Source organism: Siphateles boraxobius, unplaced genomic scaffold, assembly GCF_051911475.1.
Source record: "Siphateles boraxobius isolate OS27281-9 unplaced genomic scaffold, OSU_SipBor_1 22, whole genome shotgun sequence".
Taxonomy (NCBI): Eukaryota; Metazoa; Chordata; class Actinopteri; order Cypriniformes; family Leuciscidae; genus Siphateles; species Siphateles boraxobius.
Genome location: NW_027508833.1, coordinates 36,665,235 through 36,687,893, shown reverse-complemented (window position 1 = coordinate 36,687,893; position 22,659 = coordinate 36,665,235). Strand labels below are relative to the sequence as shown.

Below are 22,659 nucleotides of genomic sequence, written 5' to 3'. Positions count from 1 at the left end.
TGAACCGATGAGACGGACTTGCTTCACAGGGATGAGTTGTGAACGTGTGGGGTGTGTGAGCAGTGATTGGCCGAGTCTCTGAGAGGGGCGTGGTTAGTCGCAGGGTGATGGGCGGCGCAGTGTAAAACATGCTGTACCTCTGTGACACTATAAGTGGATGAGCAGGAGGTGAGCCGGGCCTGGTGTAGGGAGAGAGGGAACAGGGAAGAGGAGGGTTAACACTGCAGCCACAAGCAGGGGGAACACATAGAAACAGCATTCCCATCATTACAGCGGCTCACAGGCAAGTGCTCTACAGGGAGAGGACATATTCACGGTGGCAGCAACCCCACTGCCAGTTTGACTGGACACAACTGCACACGTTTGCCAAGACCTCCAGAGAGAGATTATCTTCAAACACAAAATAAAACCCAAAACTCAAAATTAAACATGCAACAAACTAGTTACAATGATAGATCGCTGACAAAAAGAAAAGAAAAAAAGTAAATTCTGTCATCAATTACTCAAATGCATGTCATTTCAAACCTCAATGACTTTCTTCCTTTGAACACAAAAAGAGAAATGTTGAAGAATGTGTTGGCTACATATTATATTCCGCTTTTCCATTTTATGAAAGTAAATGAGATTCTGGGTTGCGGAGTTTCAAAATGAACAAATAAAATTATGAAATGAAACAAAATAAAACAAAATTATGGAGCTCAAAACTATGACAAGAAGAAAAAAAAATTGATATTATAACCACAAATTAAGATTTTGTTCCCACAACTTGGCCACATTAAATCTCTGCATGTCAAATTCTGGTCTGTTCATCACATAAAGCTATTGCATAACTTTAGGAGGTTTGGAATATATAGTGCACGAGTAATATGGACAACTTAACTAATACTTTTATGGTGCTTTTGACAACCCGGATCCCAATTTACTTACTATCGTTTACTCTTATGGCAAATGGCCAGTATTTCTCTTGCAGCATTTCTGCTGTTGTGTCGCATCAGATCAAGAAAGTCATGTGGGTTGAAAGATATGAGAGTGAATGATGATGGTAGAATTTTCATTTTTAAAATAGTTTAAACATACTCTCAAACTCACAACACAAAGCTTTATCTATCCATTTAAGAAAACTAAACTGCTTAAAAAAAAAGGTAATTTTGAAATTGTCACGGTTATAACATCACAACATAACACGACCGCCAACATTTACATATCAATGCCAATTCAGTATTCAGCAGCTCAGCCAACTCTGAAGAACGACAGTGTGAATTAGGCTAGTATTTCTCACATGCAATTAGCCATTCATAACACAATTCAATTAAATACAGAACTCTTACAGTAGCAGGTAAAGTAACAAAAACAGCCTGTTTAATCTCACTGTTTTTGGTACAGTGTGAGATATTATAGAAATGTAGAACACGGTCACATTAACAGACTGCCAATGTAGCTGTATGTGTCAAAAGATATGTACATGAATAAACAATAGAAACTAAAGAATGAGATGAAGGATGGATTGAGGTCTGAATATGAAGAACTGAAACTATGGTAATGGACACACAACTGGACAAACACATACTTTGAATTAAACAGAACCAGTCAAGTCTATAATGTACCACTACGTTTCCATGAAAACTTGTACCAGCCTTTAACCCCATAGGCGCGCACACACACGTGCACACGCACACACACTCAAACACACACACACGCACAAACACACACACACATTACTAAAAATAAAAAATATCCAGAGGCACTGCCAGATACAATATGTATCTCTTCCACAACTGTCACATTCAATGACAGGGATGTGTAATCGCCACGGCAAGCGTAAGGAACTGTTCTCCCCTTCAGCTGACCTTCAATCTCCTCAACATTCATCAATAGAAGAGAGAGAGAGAGGAGGTGGGGGTGGGGTGGGCTCGGGAGCAAAGGGTCATTGGCCTGTCAATGTCCATTTATTACACTTCCAGAGAGGTTAAGCCAGATACGCTGTCTCTCAAACTAACACATACAACCTAAACATGTTATTAGTGTTATGTGGCTTAAAGTGCCTTATTTTGGTTATCCCAGTATCCTATATTTAACTATTTCTGTGTGACCTTTCTTCTTTTTTTTATTATTCACAATAAAGGTCCGCCCTGTTTACACCTAATATGATACAAGTAACACAAAAGCATAGAATAATGGTTTCTCCAGCACTTTTGAGAGCTATGATAATACATTTTACAACTGAAACGGGCATTGCAGAACATCTGTCCCGTCTTGCTCCCTTTAAAAAGTCAACCCATTTCAAGAGACCAAATGTAGTCACTATACTGACAGCAAACATGCCCAGCGACAGAGTCAGTAACGTATTGCTTTCGATGAAAAACCTTTCATGTCAAACCTCCACTTAAGCAAAAGGGCATGGGAATTTTGTCTTCATGAAAATTATATTATTTAGTCATCATGACTTGAGGTATGATTTTCAATTTGAACAGCTACATAGTTACATAGGCCTATATAGCCAGCGCATAACCCGACTCCTACTACACTTAACATAAAACACCTAACAGCCAGGCAAAGTGCAGTCACAATAATGTAATATAATTTTGGTCTTTATTCATATAAAACAGAGCAGAGAGCAAAGAGATGGGATCGGAGAGGACCACAAGTGGAAACATAATGTGTTGGAGTGCAACACAAGAGGGGTTTTTTTAGGTTTAAAAATGGTCAGGTTTAGGGTAAAACATAAAAGAAAAAAAAAAGAAAAATTAGAATTAAATATGTGATCAATGTTATACATTTTTTTAGACATGCAAATTTATAAAGATATTTTGAAAAACTGTATTTATGATAATAGACATATTGATGCCATTATTTACACCAAAGCAATGGGTTTATTGCTTACATCAGTTAAAAGGCACCATAGAGAACTTTCACCATCGGCATCAACGCAAAAGCACTAGAAATTAAATTTAGACGTCAATAAAGGCCTTGCATAATGAACCGTTATGTTTTAATTACCTTAGAATGAGACATTAATATCTCCATAACCACGGGCGCCCCCTTCTATCGAGGTCGACATATTGTGTCGTCATGTTTCTACAGGAGCCCTAAACGGACAAACGCGTTTCGTTACTATGTTGCTCTTCGTGCAAGGAAGCAAGCTTAGTTCAGCGAATAAAACACTGACACAATGATGAACAAGTAACAATAATATTCGCAATAACATATAGTTTTACTGAATAATTAAGTAAACATAGTTTCTTAATTTATCCTTGTAAAGAAACCTCATTGCTGAACTGCTACTCTCTACTGTCTCAGACGATGACATATTTTCCTGTCGGCCACCGTAACTTTTGTTTGTTGCAATTCGTAACCTCACCACTAGATGCCGCTAAAAATCACACACTGCACCTTTAATTGTTTACGTTCATTATTATTGTAATGTTATGTATTTTGAGACATGAGGTAGTTTAACGCTGTCTCGTGACGCTTTTAGGCCCTGTTTACACGAGAACGATTCCGGGTGAAAACGTAAAAATATTTTATCGGACGTGCCTTTCGTTTACATGGCTTTGGGAATTAAAAACGCTAAAAAGTGAAACCACCCTCCAGAGTGGAAATCTTAAAAACGCTCCACCGTCGCGTTCCCGTCCAAAGACAGGCATGTGCCAGCACAGGAAAATAACAACCAACATGTCGGATTATTTCCATACATCAGACCTTCAAGTTGCCCTAGCAGCTCTGATAAACGTACAGGAGTCTTTTCAGCAGTTGTACAAAATATTCTCAGATATTGGTGTTGTTGTGTGGCAGTGCTTCATAATGGCACCTAGCCGCCTGGAGTGCATACTACATCGAATTTCCCACACTTTTGCGTCACCATATCCACGCGGCTTTCCCCCCCATAACGCTCGTCTAAACGCAGAATAAAAAGTGATAACGCAACGCCATTTTTGCGTTTTCTCTTCAGATCGTTTCCGTGTAAACATAGCCTTATTTGCTCCCTGCTGAACGCGTTCATGTGTTTTGAAGGAGGCGTGGCTTTGGAGACGCTCTGAAGGGAGGGTGGGACATATACTTTCAAAGCTCGCTATTGCTAGTCTCTCTGAAAATTGCCTACCCCTCCTTTAATTAGTCTCTTTTTATGTCTGTTGCTGAAAGCCCCTCCAGTTGGTATCCTTAGCCAACCCTATCCCGCAAAGCACACACCAGTGAACACACCACACACTCGCCTCAGTGAACACACACGCTGTCCCTCTGACCATCCAGTGAAGCTTCCGTTTGAATCTCTCTGACTATATCTCATATTGCTGTTATCTCGACTTATTATACATCACACACATGATGGGAATCACCAGTGATTAAAAGGTATGATACCATCATGTGTCGTGTCATAAAGTGTTGTTGCACTTATCATATATGACACACTGAGTAGGTCAATCTACAAGAAGTGTTGCAAACTACATCTGAGCAAATAATATACTATAATAATGTATATTTGTATTATAACATATAATATGGTAATTTATTCAATACAATTTGTGAAATCCCGAATAATCAAAGAATATGAAAGAATAAAAGATGAATATTGCACAAATTAAAGTTAATTCAAATTGCAAAGGTTAAGAACAACCAAGCATTGTAATTTAATTCAGTCATACATTCTTTATCTGACATTTTAATGTCAAATTTTGAGGCCAAATACTTGAATTTGTTGCAGGATGTTGTTGGATTTTTTTTTTGTGACTGTATTGGAACGGAAACATGGCATTCACAGGATCTGTTATAAATCTTAAAGTGCCCCTATTATGGATTTTGAAAAATAACCTTTCATGTAGTGTGTAACATAGCTCTAAGTGAATGAAAACATCCGGCAAAGTTTTAAATCTGAAAGTGCACCGTATATAAAGTTATTTTCTTTCAAAAGTAAGAGTCGACTCTGAATCAATGAAATTAATCGTTTTTAAAACGAGTCATAAGCCGTTTCGTTGTGACGTCAAGACGAGACATTAGCATATTGCCACATATTGCACGCGCAGACACCAGGGAAAACTTGAACCACAAACACTGCATCTGATCCCTATGGATACTGCACGTAGTGCACGTTTTTGAAAACGATTTTGTTATCGTCTCTGTGTAAAATACTGAAACGATAATTTTTGAAAACCATGACGTCATGCGCATGTGTATTATGTGTTCACTTAGTGTTTCTTTACAAATGTTGTTTGTCTGTATGCGAAAAACGCAAAGGAAAAACGTTCTTAGTTTTTTTTTTTGTACATCGTTGTCATGTAAATGTAGCCTAAATATTCTTCCAGCGAGATAGCCTGTTTTTGCTTAATATTGCATTACATTACAATACATTACGTTCCATTATATTATATTATGTTGAATTACATTACATTATATATTTTTTACAATAACATTGTGTTGGAACTTATTCATGAAATGTCCGTTATAAAACTTCTGAGAAAATTGTGTCTTTATAACGGAAAATCCAAAGTGTGTAAAATATCAGATTCCCCCTCCCACAAACAAACACACACTATGAATATGAGTGCACATGCACACACAACAAAAACAAGCATACGTACACTTGCACATCAGGCAAACACGCATAGTTAGCGACAGAAACAAATATGCACAAGTCATAAAGGAAACAACAAGATTCTCCCTGTAAGCACCTTCACCTGGAACTGTTGTACAGATCTGGGATTCCCAGATCCCAGTGCTTCCCAGACTGGGAAGCACTGATACTACATCAACTACATTTCCAAACAGTGGCGCCTAATGGAGCCTCCATTCAGAAAGCCACAGTAATGTTTCCTGTAGCTACAACCACATCAGACCACTGCAGCTGTTACAAAACCAAGGGGCTGCTCCTTACGCCGTAGATCATGCTGCACCCTGAAATCCCCCTCGGAGTCTATCTGAAACCCTACTCACTTACACCCCACACGCACACACATCCGAAACAGACACGTGTATAACAAAACAGAGTGACGCATCAGAGAGGAGAAAGACGGCGCTTACCATGCTTTATCCTGGTACACAGAAGAATGCCGCAAGTCTCCCGTGCACACACTGACACACGCACACACACTACACGCATGAAGCCAGAGAGAGTGTAGGAGGGGAGAAAGAGGTGGAGTGAGACGGCATGCAAAAGCGGAGGATGTGAAAAAAACACTGGGATCTAAATTTGGAGGAAGTGCAACCACAGATTTGAGGGATGTATGGCATAACGGGTTGACGTCTGTGTGTGCGGTTACGGAGAGTGTTTTCCGAAATCAGATCGGCTCAGACGAAGCATGTGAGTGGGCTAAGAGAGGAAGAGAGAGTGTAAAAACGTATTATGCATTATTACCTCTGTGTTTAGTGCGCATGGAGAGCTCACAGCCAAACACGGTCTTATGTAACAGCTGGACGGTGTGCTGAGGGAATGCAGTGAGCATGTGTGTGTGTGTGTGTGTGTGTGTTGCCTCTGGCCATACTGGATGATGTATGCTAGGAAAAGGTTTTTAATCACACGCTGCTTTCACACTGCACAAAAAATCCAATTTGGCTTCACATCCGATCTTTAGGCCTGTTTGTTATTTTGATGACATAGTAATTGTTTGTTCAGAATGGTAAGTTTCAGTGAATCCTCATTGTAACGATTTTAGCGTCAGCATGGTTCTAAAAGTCTCTCTTATACAACAAGCTGTCAGCTTGGAAAGAGACGACTGGGAAACTGGAATTTAACCTCTGCTGATGTTTACTACACCATTCTGCTGACCAGAACATAAGCTACCTTTTATGCATTCATGCATATATTGTGTGCAAAACTGCTGATTTGTTCACTACACAGTGAATGTCACACAGTTCACTAAATAAGGAAGGAGTCAAACAAAAAAGAACATATTCAGACACAGATCCAGACAATATTGAGCGCACTATGTATCTTTACCCACATTATCATTCTAAGTCTCATAAAAAAGGTTATTTGAGAATAAATACATTTAAAAAAAAATATATATATATATATATATATATATATATATATATATACATATATATATATTATTTTTTATTTTAAATAGAGATCAAGATTCTCCAATGATTCTGAATAGACAACTAAACAAAATAACATGTAATTTACTAGAGGTTCTGACAAAATGTTAACTGCTGTGGTCCATTTAAAAATATTTAATTAATTTAAATTAATTATTCAAAAACAAATCTGTGTGAATGAATGATTCAATGACTCGTTCAAAAAAGTCACTTATTTTATTACTGGATGAATCTGCATCTTTGAATAAATCTCTTGAATGAATGATTCAATAATAGATTTTTTAACAGTAACATTTCACGACTTAGAGGTGATATACAATCTTTATTTGAAGTGTCGAGTTATGAAAGGTGACAGACATCAGTGTTTATTTCCAAACTATAAACTTTTATTCCAGTACTTCTGTGATCATTTGAATTATTGTAAGACCGAATGAATGACCCTGTGGGGTTGAAAGGAGTGTTTGTGAAGCTGTTTCGGGGTCAGCGGAAGCGTAAACGCAGATTTGAATGTTTGCTGTGATCGTGCTTGTCAAAGGATTAATAGAAACAGGAAAATCGTTGTCAATTAAGAATAAAATCATGTGGGTGTTTGAATCGAGATTGAGATCTTTTAACGATTAATCTTTTAATGATACATTTTAGCCTAAAAAATTTTAATATTCCAAAGTGATTTACAATGATTAAAAGCCTCATTATGCTAAAAATTTTAGGATGATTTTATGATAATGAGGCTTTTAATCATTGTAAATGACTGTTCATGGGGTTATTACATGTTAAATGTATTTTTTGTTTTCCTATTTTCACAAAACGTAAGTCTATCTTAAATCTATGTAATGGTATATATTAAGCCCAAAGTATACTTCACTTTTTACACAAACGCTAGGGTCCACACTGTACTTGTCCAGCCCGATTTTTCTAAACGGTTGAGTTATGACATTTTGATTAAAAATGATGAGGTCAAACTTAAATGAAATGCTCAAAATAAGATCAATGACATGCATTTAGAAAACAGATTTTAATTTGATTACAAATTTAATTTGGCCCCTCTATGAATGTGAGCCCAACCACAGTCTCTCTTTCTCTCTCTCTCTCTCTCTCACACACACACACACACACACACACACAAAAGCAATATCCGCATATTAATTCTCACGTTTGTGAACCTGCGATAACTCTATTTTTTCAGGTCTGGGAATTCCCCAAATGCTCAAGCTGGTAGGTACACTGCTAAACAGCGCATGTAACAGAGTACACACAAACACACACTTACTTCTCTGCACGTTCTTTACTGTGTGTAGCCTCTAACTGTTAAGTGCCACCTGACACCCTTGTTCAGCAACTAAAGCCAAACTGCCAGACACTTGTCATAAAAAACAACAGTCAGCAGAATTAAAACCCAGCCTGAGGTCAACGCTGAAGCTTAGAGCACTTCATTGGAAATCTGCTTACCACAGGCTTTCACATACATCCTAAAAAAAAATATGATATAAAGAGGCCAAAACATTTCCATTATATACTTCAAGCACTTTGCAAACCAACTTTCCATAGTCTGTTACTTAGACAAATACTTTTATCTACTTTATCTGTTGTAATACACACTCTGTTCACTAGAGGGAGACAGAGAAACTAGTGCAGCACCACTAATTACTTATTTTTCTTATTATGTTGACAGATTTCACACACACATATGACTTATGTGACCCATTGTCTCATGAGCTAAATTGACACACATACAGTGGTCCTGACCCATGATGTCCACGTCGTCAGGGCCAAAAGAAACACACACTTATAGTATGACACTAAAAAAACAATAGAGAAAGAGCTGAAATCAAAGTAACTTATTGTCACAAACTCCACAACAAAATGTAACTTGTTATAAACACAAAGAAATGACTACATTCAGTCAACAACTCGATTGTCTACTCTACACCAATAGCACTTTTCATTCAAAAGTTGAGATGCGAGTGCATGTTTGATGATGTATAAAGTGACCAAATACTGACACAATAGGGGCTTCGCATTGGGTAGTTCTAGGAACTAGGCACCGGGGATGTTCCCGAGAACTAATGGTTCCCCTAGGAACATTTTACTGGTTGCATTCGCACCGCCAGTAGGAACCGGTAGGAACTCTGAAGTGACGTAAGCCACACATGTTGTTGATTTCCTGTGTTGCTGAGCAGAAATACATAATAATGCTTCACTTGGTCCCCTCAAAGTTGCGTTGGATTTTCTCGTCAGCGTAAAGGTTAAGAGGCCCATCTATCACTGTTTTCCATGTTCGTAGAGTTAGTTTTTTGAGTAAATATATAGGCTACAATCTGTGTGTTTACACAGCCTTTTTAAAAATGGCGGTCAGCTGGCATTACGCGTGCGTTCGGCCAATCAGCGAAGACTAACGTCACGGATAGTTCCTGTAGTGCAGGTTTAGACCCTACTCTGATGTAGGAGCTAAATTAGTTCCTCCAAAAGAGTTCCTAGAACTTCTGTCCTGATTTCTTCGAGGGGAGGGTCTTTGATAGGGTTGGGTACCGAAACGCGGTGCCAATAGGGAACCGGTTCCGAGGTAAACGGAAGTAACGAGACCGAATAAGAACAAAAATTTCAGTGCTTGATTTCGGTGCCTGAGTTTTTTTTACCGCCCCCTGGTGTTCCGGCGTCAACTTCAGTGCCGCTCGTTGAACTGATAGCGAGGGGATTAATGAAGATGCCGAAGGCAAAACGCTCCAAGGTTTGGGTGCATTTCATGTGTAAAATCACGGGTCAGAACGCCCTCTCTGTGCCGATTGTCTGAAGCCCATATAGAATCACGCCAATTCATTGGCTGATGGCGCGGGCGCCGCCTCGACGTCGTCATATTATATTGGCGTGCGCGCAATCTGCTCCTCAGATTTCTCTGCAGAAAAAGGAAGTTTGTCGGCAGCGCGAGGATCTTTGCAGCAAAGGCAGCGTCTCGTTCCCTATTCAGAGAACATAGGTTACACCAGTAACCAGAGACGTTCTCTTTCATAGGTTCACTCAACACTGCATAGCTAAGACGCAGTGGGAACGAAATACCAAACTCGCCAAGCTAAACGCTGCCGTAACTAGTACAACGACCAGAACTTACATGACTGTTTCAAGCTGACATGTCGAGATTAGATTACCCTGGTAGTAATCTCTATTAATCTCCGGTATTATTACATTGTTTGATACAATATTGTTTTATTTGATATTATGTAAATGTGAATTTTTATTTTATATTGGTTTATTTATTATTACCACATGTTACTTGTATTTATATTGTTTAAAGATGTATTGTGTCCAATAAAAGGGTATTCTTTTTTAAGTATGTGCGGTTTCGTTTTCTTAAGTACTGGTTCAAGAACCGTTTAAGCACCGGAACCGTTTAAAAAATACTGAGTAGGTACTGGTATCGGATAAAACCCAACCGATACCCAACCCTAGTCTTTGAGCGGGTAAATGTATGTGTTTTTTCAGATCTTTCAGTCTAATGGGCAAAATAAGCTCACGCAATTAACAAATTAACGCACATGGAGACAACGGAAAAACGTACGGAGAACAGCAGCTTTCGTTTCTGCTCTGATAACAGCAAGACCACGCCGAATTCTGTGAGTGTTTGTTAGAATCAGGATGGTGAGAGAACATTGTGATTGGAACATTTTTCATATTCAAACCAAATTTGGGTCTTCATCCAAAAAGTTTAAATCCAGTCTGGCTAGTGTGCTTCCCATAATGTTTCCGCATTAAGTCAGCAGGTGGAGAGCAGCTGGTCCTTTGTGGCTGTTCGAATATCTTTAAAAAAATAATAACAAATGTTATGAATTAATAGCCCCTCGTAGAATTCATCTAATCATACTGCTGGATCTAAAACAACAAACTGTCAACCGCTACAGGAGGAAAATCAAATTGGCCAAACTTAAAATTCAGCCAGTGAAGAAGCCCCGCTTCTCCTCTCACACGGCCCATTGAGCAAAGTCACTGCTGTCTGGAATGCAAAGCAGTGTGTCAAGCAGCCAATGAGGTGGCAGCAGATGAGGATCCAGCCATGGAGGATACTGAGTGCATGACGAAACAAAAAGCTGAGGGAGAAGGAATGGTGTGAATAAAGGGAGAAGGGGCTGAGTCTTACTTTAGGGGTGGGGCAGGAGGCAGTGGAGAGGCGGGACTGCTGAGCACAAGGAGACTCTGAGGGCGTGGTGCTGAGAGAGGCGGTGTCCCGCGGCAACACCTGCACGCCTCGCGAAATGATGGACTCTGGGATCTGGAAATAGAAGACCGTGCCAGTCAAATTCAGTAAAGAATTGTCAGAATTAAGCATTTTCACTGAAATATTATTGTTTACACTACCATTCAAGGGTTTGGAGTCATTAAGAAATTCATACTTTTATTCAGTAAGGACACAAGCAATTTGATGATGAGCAATTTATAATGTAACAAAAAAATATTTTTCTAATAAACGCTTTTCTTTTGAACTTTGTATTTACCAAAGAATCATGAAAAAATCAAGGTTCCCACAAAAATGTTAAGCGGCACAACTGTTTTCAACATTGATAATAATAAGAAATGCTTCTTGAGCACCAAATCATCATATCAAAATCATGTGAAACTGAAGACCAGAGTAATGGCTGCTCAAAAAAATCAGCTTTGCCATTATAGGAACAAATTGCATTTTAAAACATATTAAAATAGAAATTGGTTAATTGAAATTGTAACAATTTTTCAAAATATTTCTGTTATTACTGTATTTTTTATCAAATAAATGCAGCCTCGAGTATAACGGACTTTCAAAAACGTGAAAAAAAATCTTAATTATTCAAAGTTTTTGAATGGTAGTGTATAATGATGTAAAATGGTTGAGAAGGACTAAGGTATTTTAGTTAAACTAAAATTAAGTCATTAAATCTAAATTAAATTTAAGTAAAAAAGTAAATAAAAAGAGTAAATAATTGTGTTTATATACATACGCATACATACATACATCAAATATATATTAAACAAATTCTAAATAATATAAATCATTTTCAACGACACACATAATATATTTATTTATAAATATAAATTATTTATTTTATTTATTTAAAGAACCTGATCTTTTACAACAATCTAATTTTTAGTCGTTAACATATGACCTCCATATGTGTTGGCTGGCATGTTGCAAAGCATTAGCCAATCGTAACACTGCTTATTTGCATATATAACTCTCAAAGGTACAATAGCATCTGGGGGGGTTAAACATGTTAAATAATGTAACACAACATTAAACCTAGATCAACATGGATTTTCAAATGCTACAGAAGCGCATAATATGGCCCATTAAATGTCTGCAGAAAGTATCAATGAAGATCCACAACGAAGACAAATATTTGAAACGCCATGATCTATACAGAGTGATCATTTTGTTACTGTATTCAGACTGAGACTCTCTGCCTTTGATCCAGGCGAGTCTTCGTGCAGTAACAAACGGCAGCTATGCTGTCTGGGAGAACCGTGGTGGGATTAAGCAGGAGTCTGATGGGCAGAAGGGCGAAGAGCGCAGGGATCTTCCACAGGAACGTTGGGGCTTAACGGAGCACTAATTAACACTGGGGCTAAATCAAGGCCTCGCAGGAAAGAGCAGCTCTACAAGCGCTTTAATTACCCAGCCCAGAAGCTAACCCTGCGCTAATAATAGCATTCGACTCAACCTCTGCCTTCCCAGGAGACTCGTGCTACCAGCGCTCCCTGTGGAGAACACAGTAATGCCAACCTGCATGACCCCATTATAATTACTATATAAAGACAGCTACTACAGGATATACACTCAATCCTCTGCTATCAGGGAAAACACTTTACAAGACCAGGCAAAGCTCAACAACAAGACAAATATTGCTTACTAGATAATACACATGATACAAGGCACTACAGAAAGACAGTGAGACGTGCTTGCCAGAGCAAAACTAAGGTGTTGTGGGTGGTTGCCAGGGTGTTACTTACTGGCAAATTCAAAAAAGCAAGACCTCGAAGTGCCAAGTCTATGATATTTTTGTCTCTAGATATAGCTTTATGTCTAAATAAATAAAAAAATTAATAACAGTATGTATTAATATTTTACATAAATTGTATAAAACTGAATTAACATTAAAACGGTTAACTTTCTAAAATTAATCATCTCATGTTGTTATTGTATTGTGATGCAAAATCATTTTGTGTAACATTCAGATTAATGAAAATTAATTTAAAAAATACTTTAAAAAAAATAACATTCAAATTATGAATGTAATTATATAATGTTAAATGCCTGGTTTGCTGAAATTTTTATTATTAAATAATATTAAAAGAGATGGTACAGGTTTGGTTTATGATTCGATAAGATGCAGTTTTCTGTGTCGCGGGACTAAATCCACTTTGCATGCACTTTCAAAGGATGAGGACTTGAATTGATACGGTAAAAACTGACACCATTGTTACTGTTCATATCATTGTGTATACAAGTGCTGAGGAAGCCTTTGGAGCTGAAATTCAGATATGGTAATGGGCGTTTGGTTTCTGTTAGACGTAGGCCAATCAGAGCAGAGAGGGCTCTTGGAAAGGAGGGGTTTAGAGAGACAAACTGTTTATTGAACTGCTTTAGACAGGATATGCTGCAATGGAGACCTCCAAAACAAATTTAGGAACCTTTAATAATAGGAACCTTTAATAGCATAAAAGGGGCACTTTACATTAATTCAAGACTGCAGTAGATAAGTAATAGAAAGTAAAAAAAATAAATAAATAAAAAAAGACCTTGAGGTGTCAATTATTCAATATTTTGGTCTTTAAATAGTTTTAAGACTATGGAATTTTTTTCCGGTTTTATCATCGACCAATAGTAATGGTGACAAATCATGACATTTCATTTCTATGATTGGTTGTGAAACTGGATGTTCAAAAGGGCTAATGGAATATCAGGAGTTGGGATGCTCATATTGACCGTTTAACCGTTAACCGAAAGAAAAAAAATTAACCGATTAATACTACCAGTTAAATGGTTTAAAGGTTAAAAGGTTTTTTTTATTTTTAATTTTTTTTTAGTTTGCTGCATGGTTCAAAAAATACTATAAAAAAATACTATACTGCCTATATTTGTTAACTCATGGGGTGCGTCGACACGCACAACCACACGTGCCTACAGACATATTTCACTGAGCAAGCAAAGTGAAGCGAGCGAAAAGAAGTACTGTGTGGGATCATTTCGACAGAAAGAGCGACTAAGTTACTTGCAAATTATGCTACGCGGTATTAAAATACAGCAGAACTACAAGGACAATGCAATATCGAAGCAAACATCCACAAGCAAATGAAAGGCGCTTCCCAAAGCTGGCCATTCTAGCGAGACGTTATCTCTGTATTCCCGGGATATCTGTGCCATCGGAGAGGGTGTTTTCTGCCGTGGCTCTAACTGCGTTCCAGACTAACCCCACATCATGTAGACATGTTACTTTTTTTTTAATAAAAACTAGACAAGGTGTGGATTGAGGTAGGCCTGCTATTTTTATTTGACGAAAAAACTTCGTCTGACGGAAAACAAAATGCCATTTTTTAAAAGCTTCAAACGGATTCAGTGTTTTCTTTTTGTCATCTTAATTTGTGAATTATTTAAGTTAAAAAAATGTTTTTCTCTGTTGTCACTGTCAGAAATGCTGCAGGTGAGTGAGAATGTGATGTGAATACAGGTTCTTTTGTTGATCTGTTCTGTATGCTGCTATTTGCACGTTAATATAAACCCGTGAAATTTATTTTTGGTATTTTTAACGGCTCACAGACACTCAATTTTATTTTTATTTAATGCCAGTTCAATATTATAATCTTATCAGTTAATGGTTAATAGTCGGTAAACGAGGGGCGGTTGTCGGTCGGGAAAATTAACCATAATGAGCATCCCTAATCAGGAGAGGTGAATATGGATGGAAAAGTGTGTGTGCCTTACCGTGTCGCTGCAGGAGCAGGTGAAATGGGTGGGAATGGAGGTGGGCGGGATGAAGCCACTCAAGGGCTGCCCACCTTTCGCCATGAAAACGGCATGGCTGGGATGAGACTTCATGTTCTGATGATGAATATGAGACATATAAACATGACAAAAGACTTGACACATGTACACACAAAACACAAAACATGAATTAATGGAACATCAAGGGCAAGAGATGATGAAAGAAGGGGTAGAGCGTCATTTTTTCAATGTCAAAATTTCCTATTCCACTGTTAGGAAAACCTGTTTGAAAGCAGTTGCTGCCAATTCACTAGTGGCACGGAGATGACACACTTTACCTTTGAATACAATACGAAATTACTTTACTAGCCTATTTAATGCAAGTTTATCTTCATAAAGTGATAAAGTGATTAATTTTGTAATAATTTAAGAAGAGAAAAAAAACAATCTGATACAAAAACATATCAGTGAAATAAGCCAGTCTTTGATATTAAAAGAACAGCTTGAGCCAGTTTTGAGTGTTTGAGACTAATCAACCATTAATGTTGCTCACCTTAGCAGCAATAGCAGCTGCTGTGATGTGAGAGGAGCCGCTGTCCTCTGTGGACGCGATGCCACTGTCCTTCTTCTCCTCGTCCTCTTCCTCACACTGCACACCCTTGTCTTCTGTCTGTTTGTGTGGGCTGGTGGTGGGTGGAGGGGAGAGGGGCGGCGGAGGGGATGGCAGGTCCTCTAGAGCGTCGTGTACCTCCTTCACCTTCACTATGGCGTCCCGTAGCAGGTCTATGGCGTGGGGCAGAGCAGGCAGGATGAACTGGAAGCACTCCTGTGAAAAGGGAGAGAAGAAACATGTGAAAGAATGAAACAGCAAGAAGATCTTTTAAACCCAAAACATGTTCATTCATATCAATGAGCTCATAAGCAGCTCAATCCTACAGTGATGCCTTGGGAAAGTCTAGAAAAAGCAGGCAATAATGTGACAAGACATTGGACACGCAATAGAAATAGAAATAGAAATTCAATACTGAAAAGAACTTAATATAAATATCTTTAAACAATAAATGAAATGTAATAAGTAATATATAACTTGCCCAGTATTTCAATGTGTATATTTATTATGAGTATCACATTGGTAAATGGCAGTTACTAATAGGCAGTAAGCAGGTTTCAAAGTTGTGGAAAAGAGCCATTAATTTAATTTAATTTAATTTCCAAAACAAATCAAACATAAGTAAACAGTACATAATAATTTATACCTTAATTAATTAATTAACATAAATACAGAATATTAAACTTAGATAAATAGAATCACGGTAAAAAAGCTTAAAATAAATTATTTCATTCTCTTATTATACTGTGACGGAAAATCTTATTGTCAGAGATTCGGATGAATAATAAGAAATCATGATTTTAACAATAAAAAATAACATTCTGGGATTATTATTTTTATGGTTTGCTGAAAATTACATATCATTTTTAAAATATTATTACAAGAGATCAAGCTATGGTATAGCATTATACATGTTATTAACGAATCAACACACAAGCTAAAATAAATACCTGACTGCAATAGATTAATGATTGACATTTAGTATTATTTTTCTTATCCATTTTATTTTTCTTATACAATATTTGACATTAATATTTTTATCATACAATATTTAACATGTGCTTAAAATAGCTGAAATTATATTTAACCTGAGCTACTCCTTTAAGATTTAAACAGTGGAATTATAAAAACAAATTAATCTGTTGTATCTCCTCAGAGTTCAACTTTCTTTGCCTTGCCTTGCCTTACTGTTTAGCAGTAATGCGAGCTCTTTACGGCGTAAATCCCTCTTGTTCTCCTCCAACGTAATGGGCCACTATCTATCCGAATCCCCTAATAGGATGACATACAGGCCAACCTATTGACACTAACTTAATGGAATTTCTAATACAGTTGGACATCCTCCATTTTGAGGGGATGAAGTCCGATAAGGACACAGCATGTGAACTTAACACAGGTGGCCAAACTCGATTGCTCTTGAACCACATTTCTTAAGTACTTCTGACAAGAGACATTAATAATAATGAAGGAAAGGACGGCAGCGGGATGGAGACCGGTCCAGGGAGGGTTGATGCGGTGGAGTGTTTCCCCCCGCAGGTCTGATGTGGTTGCATCTCTCCGTTTTGGTGACTCAGAGTTAAAACGAAGATTAATGTGTGGAGACATTAGAAGTCCATAGGCTACTTCATGTCCTCTTGGTGCATGTAGGAATGGTCTATTTTTGTCTTCCTGGTGCAAGGTGAGGCACATGTGTGTGCGCTGACACTCCAGATCAGCTGCTCTGTAGGAATAATGGCACCTGAGCTCAAAGAAAGATTGATGGGCAACTCCGACACGCTGACCAGACAGGAACATGCCAATATGGATGTGTGATGTGAAGCCACATCACTGTAAAAGCAGATGGACACATTTCACGTCCAGTTTCCTCGAGACAGCAGTAGAAACCCCAACAATGTAGCCCTTATTCAGAGCGGAGGCATTATAAGACATTCTGTCAGTCACTTCACTTGGTTTCTATTTTGTTGTGTTCAACAGATCAACCGTTTCTTGTCAAAAAGCATACAATTTAAGATGTAGCATTGACGTATGTGTTCAAATCCAATGCAATAAGCTAAAACGTATGGATTTTAACTTCTTTCAACTTTTAAACCCTTGGAACTCTTGGAAACTTTCCATTTTTACCATTAAACTATGAAAATCGATAATTACGATAATCTAAACAGAGCAAAATAATTGTAACATTTTAAGCAAAATTTAGTTCTGATAGAGTTTATAGAAAATTCTATTGTCTCACAGTTGTGGCATTGTTTTTTAACACATCAAAAAATGTTGCACCTAATACAGTGAAGCGGTGCTTGGACCTTTTTTAGCAGCCTTGGTTCCTAAAGTATTTTCCCCAATCATTTATCCCATAGAAAGTCAAGCAAAACAGGATTTAAAAACCGGACAAAATACAAAGGTACACTGTGTACTTAATGGTTTTCATAAGGGAAAAAATGATAGGTCTGTCTTTAAATAATTATAAGTTATCGTTAAATATCAGTTGATGAAATGTGGAGAAAATTAAAAGAATTTGATAGTTCAGGACACCTGACTGTTGACTCTATACAGTTTTTTTTTAAAGTGTGAGAGAAAACAAAAAAAATCGAAGTATATTGTATAATTTCCAATCAAGCTATAATTTTGACAAATTACACAAAGTGGGAACATGTTAGTAAAGGGGTATTTCACCGCTGGCAAAATGGGATTTCAATAAAACTTGGCCTACACAGTAAAAAAGGCGGATTTAAAAAAAAAATGGTATTACCTGACTAGAGAAAACAAAGAAAAGAAAAATAGCGTTCTGTCAGTTCCCGAAGCAGAACACTGTCGTGAAAAAAAAAAGAAAACTGTAAGAAAGCTGTTGCCATAGTGTTCCATGTTGACCATAATGCATAAAGACATAGTACGATACAGTTTTCAGTGATAAACCTACCAATCTTAGAATAACTGTTTGTTAATAACCCTCTGTCGATCCGACGGTCTATGGGCGGGGATACAAAAATGCTGAAGTATAATCAGTTTTTATGAAACCCTGGAGCTCTCAAAAGTTTCTCTGTCCAGGTAACACAGAGAACGAGTACACTTTGGTTAATTTACATATACTACTGACATTGTAACAATATAAAGCTGGTTAAAAATCTATGAATTTATACTTTAATTGTGTGTATTTAGGATACATAAAATGCTAGCTATCTTAATTAGAAAGGCTATTTTATTAATTTATTTATTCATCACATAATAAAACTTATATCAACACATCATATGAGATGTAGTGGAAACATTCAGGACTTTGAGAACGTGTCCAAGGTTGAAGAAACACCAATTATGTTTATTTTAGCACTTCATGGCCCTTTGAAGGTTGTTTGTGTTTCTCACTCTAGTCAGTGCACACTGGGAGCACGCATTCCCATTTTCTCAGATGCGCTAGGGTCTGTGGCCCTTCCCCGTTTCAAATTCACTCAGTTTACTTAAACGGTAACAATTTTCCTGCATCAAAGCTCTTGCTGAGAACATTAGCGATCTAAAGGCTTTGCGGAGTTTCTCTGTGGACCGGTGTCTCTCTCTCTCTCTCTCTCTCTCTCTCTCTCTCTAAACCTTTAGCGTTGTGGCCTGGGTCTGTCTCCATTTTAAAAGCAAGAAGGGCAAACTCAGTCCAGAAGCAGAGTCACTGTAATAGAGGAGGAGCTGGGGATGTGAGGAGGCTGCTTTTATGGGTCGTGGACGTGGGATGGAGGGTGCTTTTATTTAGGAAAGGAGAGGGGGAGTCTAGTCCCTGAGCTGGATTGAGCATAAAGGGGTTCTTCAAAGTTTAATCCCCTTATCGGCTCGGCTTCTGGACTTCAAAGCAGCAGTGACAGCGGAGTTCTCCGTGGCTGGGGCTGATGGGTAATGGAGATTAATACCAGGGCCCTATCAGCAGAGCTGCACGGGAAAAGCTCTAATAGGATTGGCCACAATGTTAACACTGTAAGCGAGGGTGAACGTATATGTGAGAGGTGAAGGAAGGGGAGGGGCGTATACTCATTCTATATATATAATTTAAAGAGCTTTTTACATGGTGATTTTTTATTTAATTTATAATTTTAATTTATGTAATGTATATATATATATATATATATATATATATATATATATATGATATAGATTACTCTTATATAAATAAATACAATTTATAAACAATATAAGCAAGTGTTTATATATTTTATAGATATATCAGAATAGTTGAAGTCAAGGAAGTGATCAGAATACTTATGCACCGAAAGACAGACACACACACGCGCACGCACGCACGCACGCACGCACGCACGCACGCACGCACGCACGCACGCACGCACGCACGCACACGCACACACACGCACACACACACACACACACACACACACACACACACACACACAAACAGCTTACCTGTGAGCCCTTCTTGCTCCCAGGTAAATTAATGATGAGGGTTTTGCCTCTTATTCCACATACGGGTCTACAGGAAGGAGATGATTAGTATTTAATCCAATTAGTATTCGAAACACATCCTTTACACTTGTGTGTTTGAGAGTGAAAGGCAGAGAGGAGGAGTGAGATGAGAGGACATGTCTGTGCATGTGCATTCACCTGGACAGCATGCCGAGTGGCGTGACATTTAGGGAGCCCATGAGCATCGCTAGAGCCATTCCTGGAGCTTCACGCTCGATCACCTCTCTGGTGGCCTGCGGACGACAGAACACACACATATATAAGCAACAACAAGTTCATAATCCGATGTCAAAAGCACCAGTATTTTGGAGTCAAGTCTTTCTACAGTACCGAATTGGTAGATGAGTGCTGTTTTTCTTGGTTCCTGAATAATTACTTGGTTACTTGAATAAAAGCCTAATTTCAACCTGTTCATCATATAAAATGATTGTGTCTCTTCAGAAAATTTTGGACTAAACACCTCAATTCATATGGATTAGTTTTACGATGTTTTCAAGTACTTTTTGAAGCGTCAAGTGTGCAGCTGTCAAAAGAGGGACAGAAAGCTCTCAGATTTCATAAAGATCTTCTTTTGTGTTCTGAAGATAAACGAAAGTCGTAAGTGTTTGGAACGACATGAGGGTGAGTAATTAATGACAGAATTTTCATTTTTAGGTGAACTATCCCTGTAGTGCTACGCTGAATTTTTATGCCATCTAGTGATTTAAAAGAGAATAAAGTCAAATGCGCCTTTTACGCCGTAAACATTTTAAAGGTTAACATTTTAAATGCACAGGCTAATTTTTTTTCAACTTATAGTAATACACCCATGACATCAAGTAGTACACTAGAAATGGAAAGCCGGAAAGGAAGAGTTCACCAAAACCTACAAATTCTGTCATCATTTACACCATCATTTACTGGCATCATAAGATATTTAAAAAAAAAAAATGTTTCAGTGTTTCAGTGTTTTTTGTCCATTCAATGAAAGTAAAAGGGGTCCAATGTTGTCCAAAACTCTTCAAAATATCTTCTTGTGTTTTCCTCGTTTAAAACAAAGTCATACAGGTTTGATAAGAAATAAGGATGAGTGAATGATGACGATTTTTGTTTCCAGGTTAAAAAAATAGCCTATATAGGGAACCAATTTTGTTCAGTAAATGTAAAAAATTCTTAATTTGTGCTAATACATGCTAATAGGCTAAGCTAATTCATAATTTAGAGCCAATTGTTCTTCACAGCACCGTTGCTGAGAATTTTGACTACAAACACAATTCCAGAGGGCCTTTGATGTCTCTACTCTTCCATCTGAAACCCCCGTTCACTGAACCCTTCTCAGCCCCCCAAGGGACACATATCCCTCCATCTCCACTGTCTCATCCCTGTGGAACACACATATACACCTGCACACAGTCTACTCAAACAAACAAGCTCAAGAACACACGCAAAGTCAGAAGAAAAGTGCACAGGAGGGTAGAAAGGAGAAGAAAACGAAAGGGATCTCAAGCAAAAGGAAGGAGATAATTTCTCTCAGATGTGACGCACTGTGCCCTTGGAATTGAATGACACTTCAAACACTCACATTAGTAAAAAGGAGAAGGAGTGCACGGTACATCAAAAACAATATCTACACAGCATCGTTCCACCAGGCACAATCCCCACCAGACAGACTCCCATATGGATATACACGGTTTCACTCGTTCACATCAATTAAAGCACCTTTGTGTGGAGATCTGCAGGCACACACACGCATATTTTCTTCAAACTAACAACTAACTTTTATCAGTTCAGTAAATCAGTTTTTAGTAAATCAAAAACACACTGCGCAACCACGGTGGTTTATCTGCCAAACAAATTACTCTTTTGTAAATGTAATTGGTATTGGTAAGATTTGTTTGACCGAAGTCACTTATGCTCACGAAGACTGCATTTGTTTGATCAAAAATGTATTCACATGATCCTTCAGAAAATATTCTCAAATGCCTATTTGGTGCTTGTGATGGATTTTTTAATTAATCATGACTAACATTTATTTTTCTTGCAGGAACAACATTCATATGGTTTTGAATGTTGTATGTTTCCAAACCCTTTGGTCAAAAAATCGTGACTTTGAGTGTGTGAGTGTATAAATAACAAATAGGGGAAATGAGACTAGACAGATGTCTCGGTTTCAAAACTTGTGATTATGAAGTAATGTGTAGACTCGCTGGAGTATAGTTAGAGGACTCGGCTGAAGTCGATGTGTAGACTCGCTGGAGTTTAGTTAGGGGACTCGGCTGAAGTCGATGTGTAGACTCGCTGGAGTTTAGTTAGGGGACTCGGCTGAAGTCGATGTGTAGACTCGCTGGAGTATAGTTAGGGGACTCGGCTGTAGTCGATGTGTAGACTCGCTGGAGTATAGTTAGGGGACTCGGCTGTAGTCGATGTGTAGACTCGCTGGAGTATAGTTAGGGGACTCGGCTGTAGTTGATGAGTAGACTCGCTGGAGTATAGTTAGGGGACTCGGCTGAAGTCGATGTGTAGACTCGCTGGAGTATAGTTAGGGGACTCGGCTGAAGTCGATGTGTAGACTCGCTTGAGTATAGTTAGGGGACTCGGCTGAAGTCGATGTGTAGACTCGCTGGAGTATAGTTAGGGGACTCGG

At 38.1% G+C, this 22,659-nt stretch overlaps 1 protein-coding gene across 19 annotated transcripts in view; it reads right to left on the bottom strand.

Moving 5' to 3' along the window:
* The window catches only part of gphna (gephyrin a), a 96,416-nt gene that overhangs the window by 32,153 nt on the left and 41,604 nt on the right, over window positions 1-22,659 (bottom strand). For 8 of the 19 annotated variants that reach the window (XM_077240025.1, XM_077240029.1, XM_077240028.1 and 5 more), the window contains exons 5-10: window positions 20,175-20,269; window positions 19,977-20,043; window positions 15,531-15,803; window positions 14,978-15,094; window positions 11,162-11,293; window positions 138-179 (exon numbers count right to left, since the gene is read on the bottom strand). In XM_077240025.1, coding sequence (XP_077096140.1) covers window positions 138-179; window positions 11,162-11,293; window positions 14,978-15,094; window positions 15,531-15,803; window positions 19,977-20,043; window positions 20,175-20,269 — 726 coding nt within the window. The remainder of the gene's footprint in view (window positions 1-137; window positions 180-11,161; window positions 11,294-14,977; window positions 15,095-15,530; window positions 15,804-19,976; window positions 20,044-20,174; window positions 20,270-22,659) is intronic. The other 11 variants (XM_077240027.1, XM_077240030.1, XM_077240036.1 and 8 more) reach the window with 3 other exon arrangements.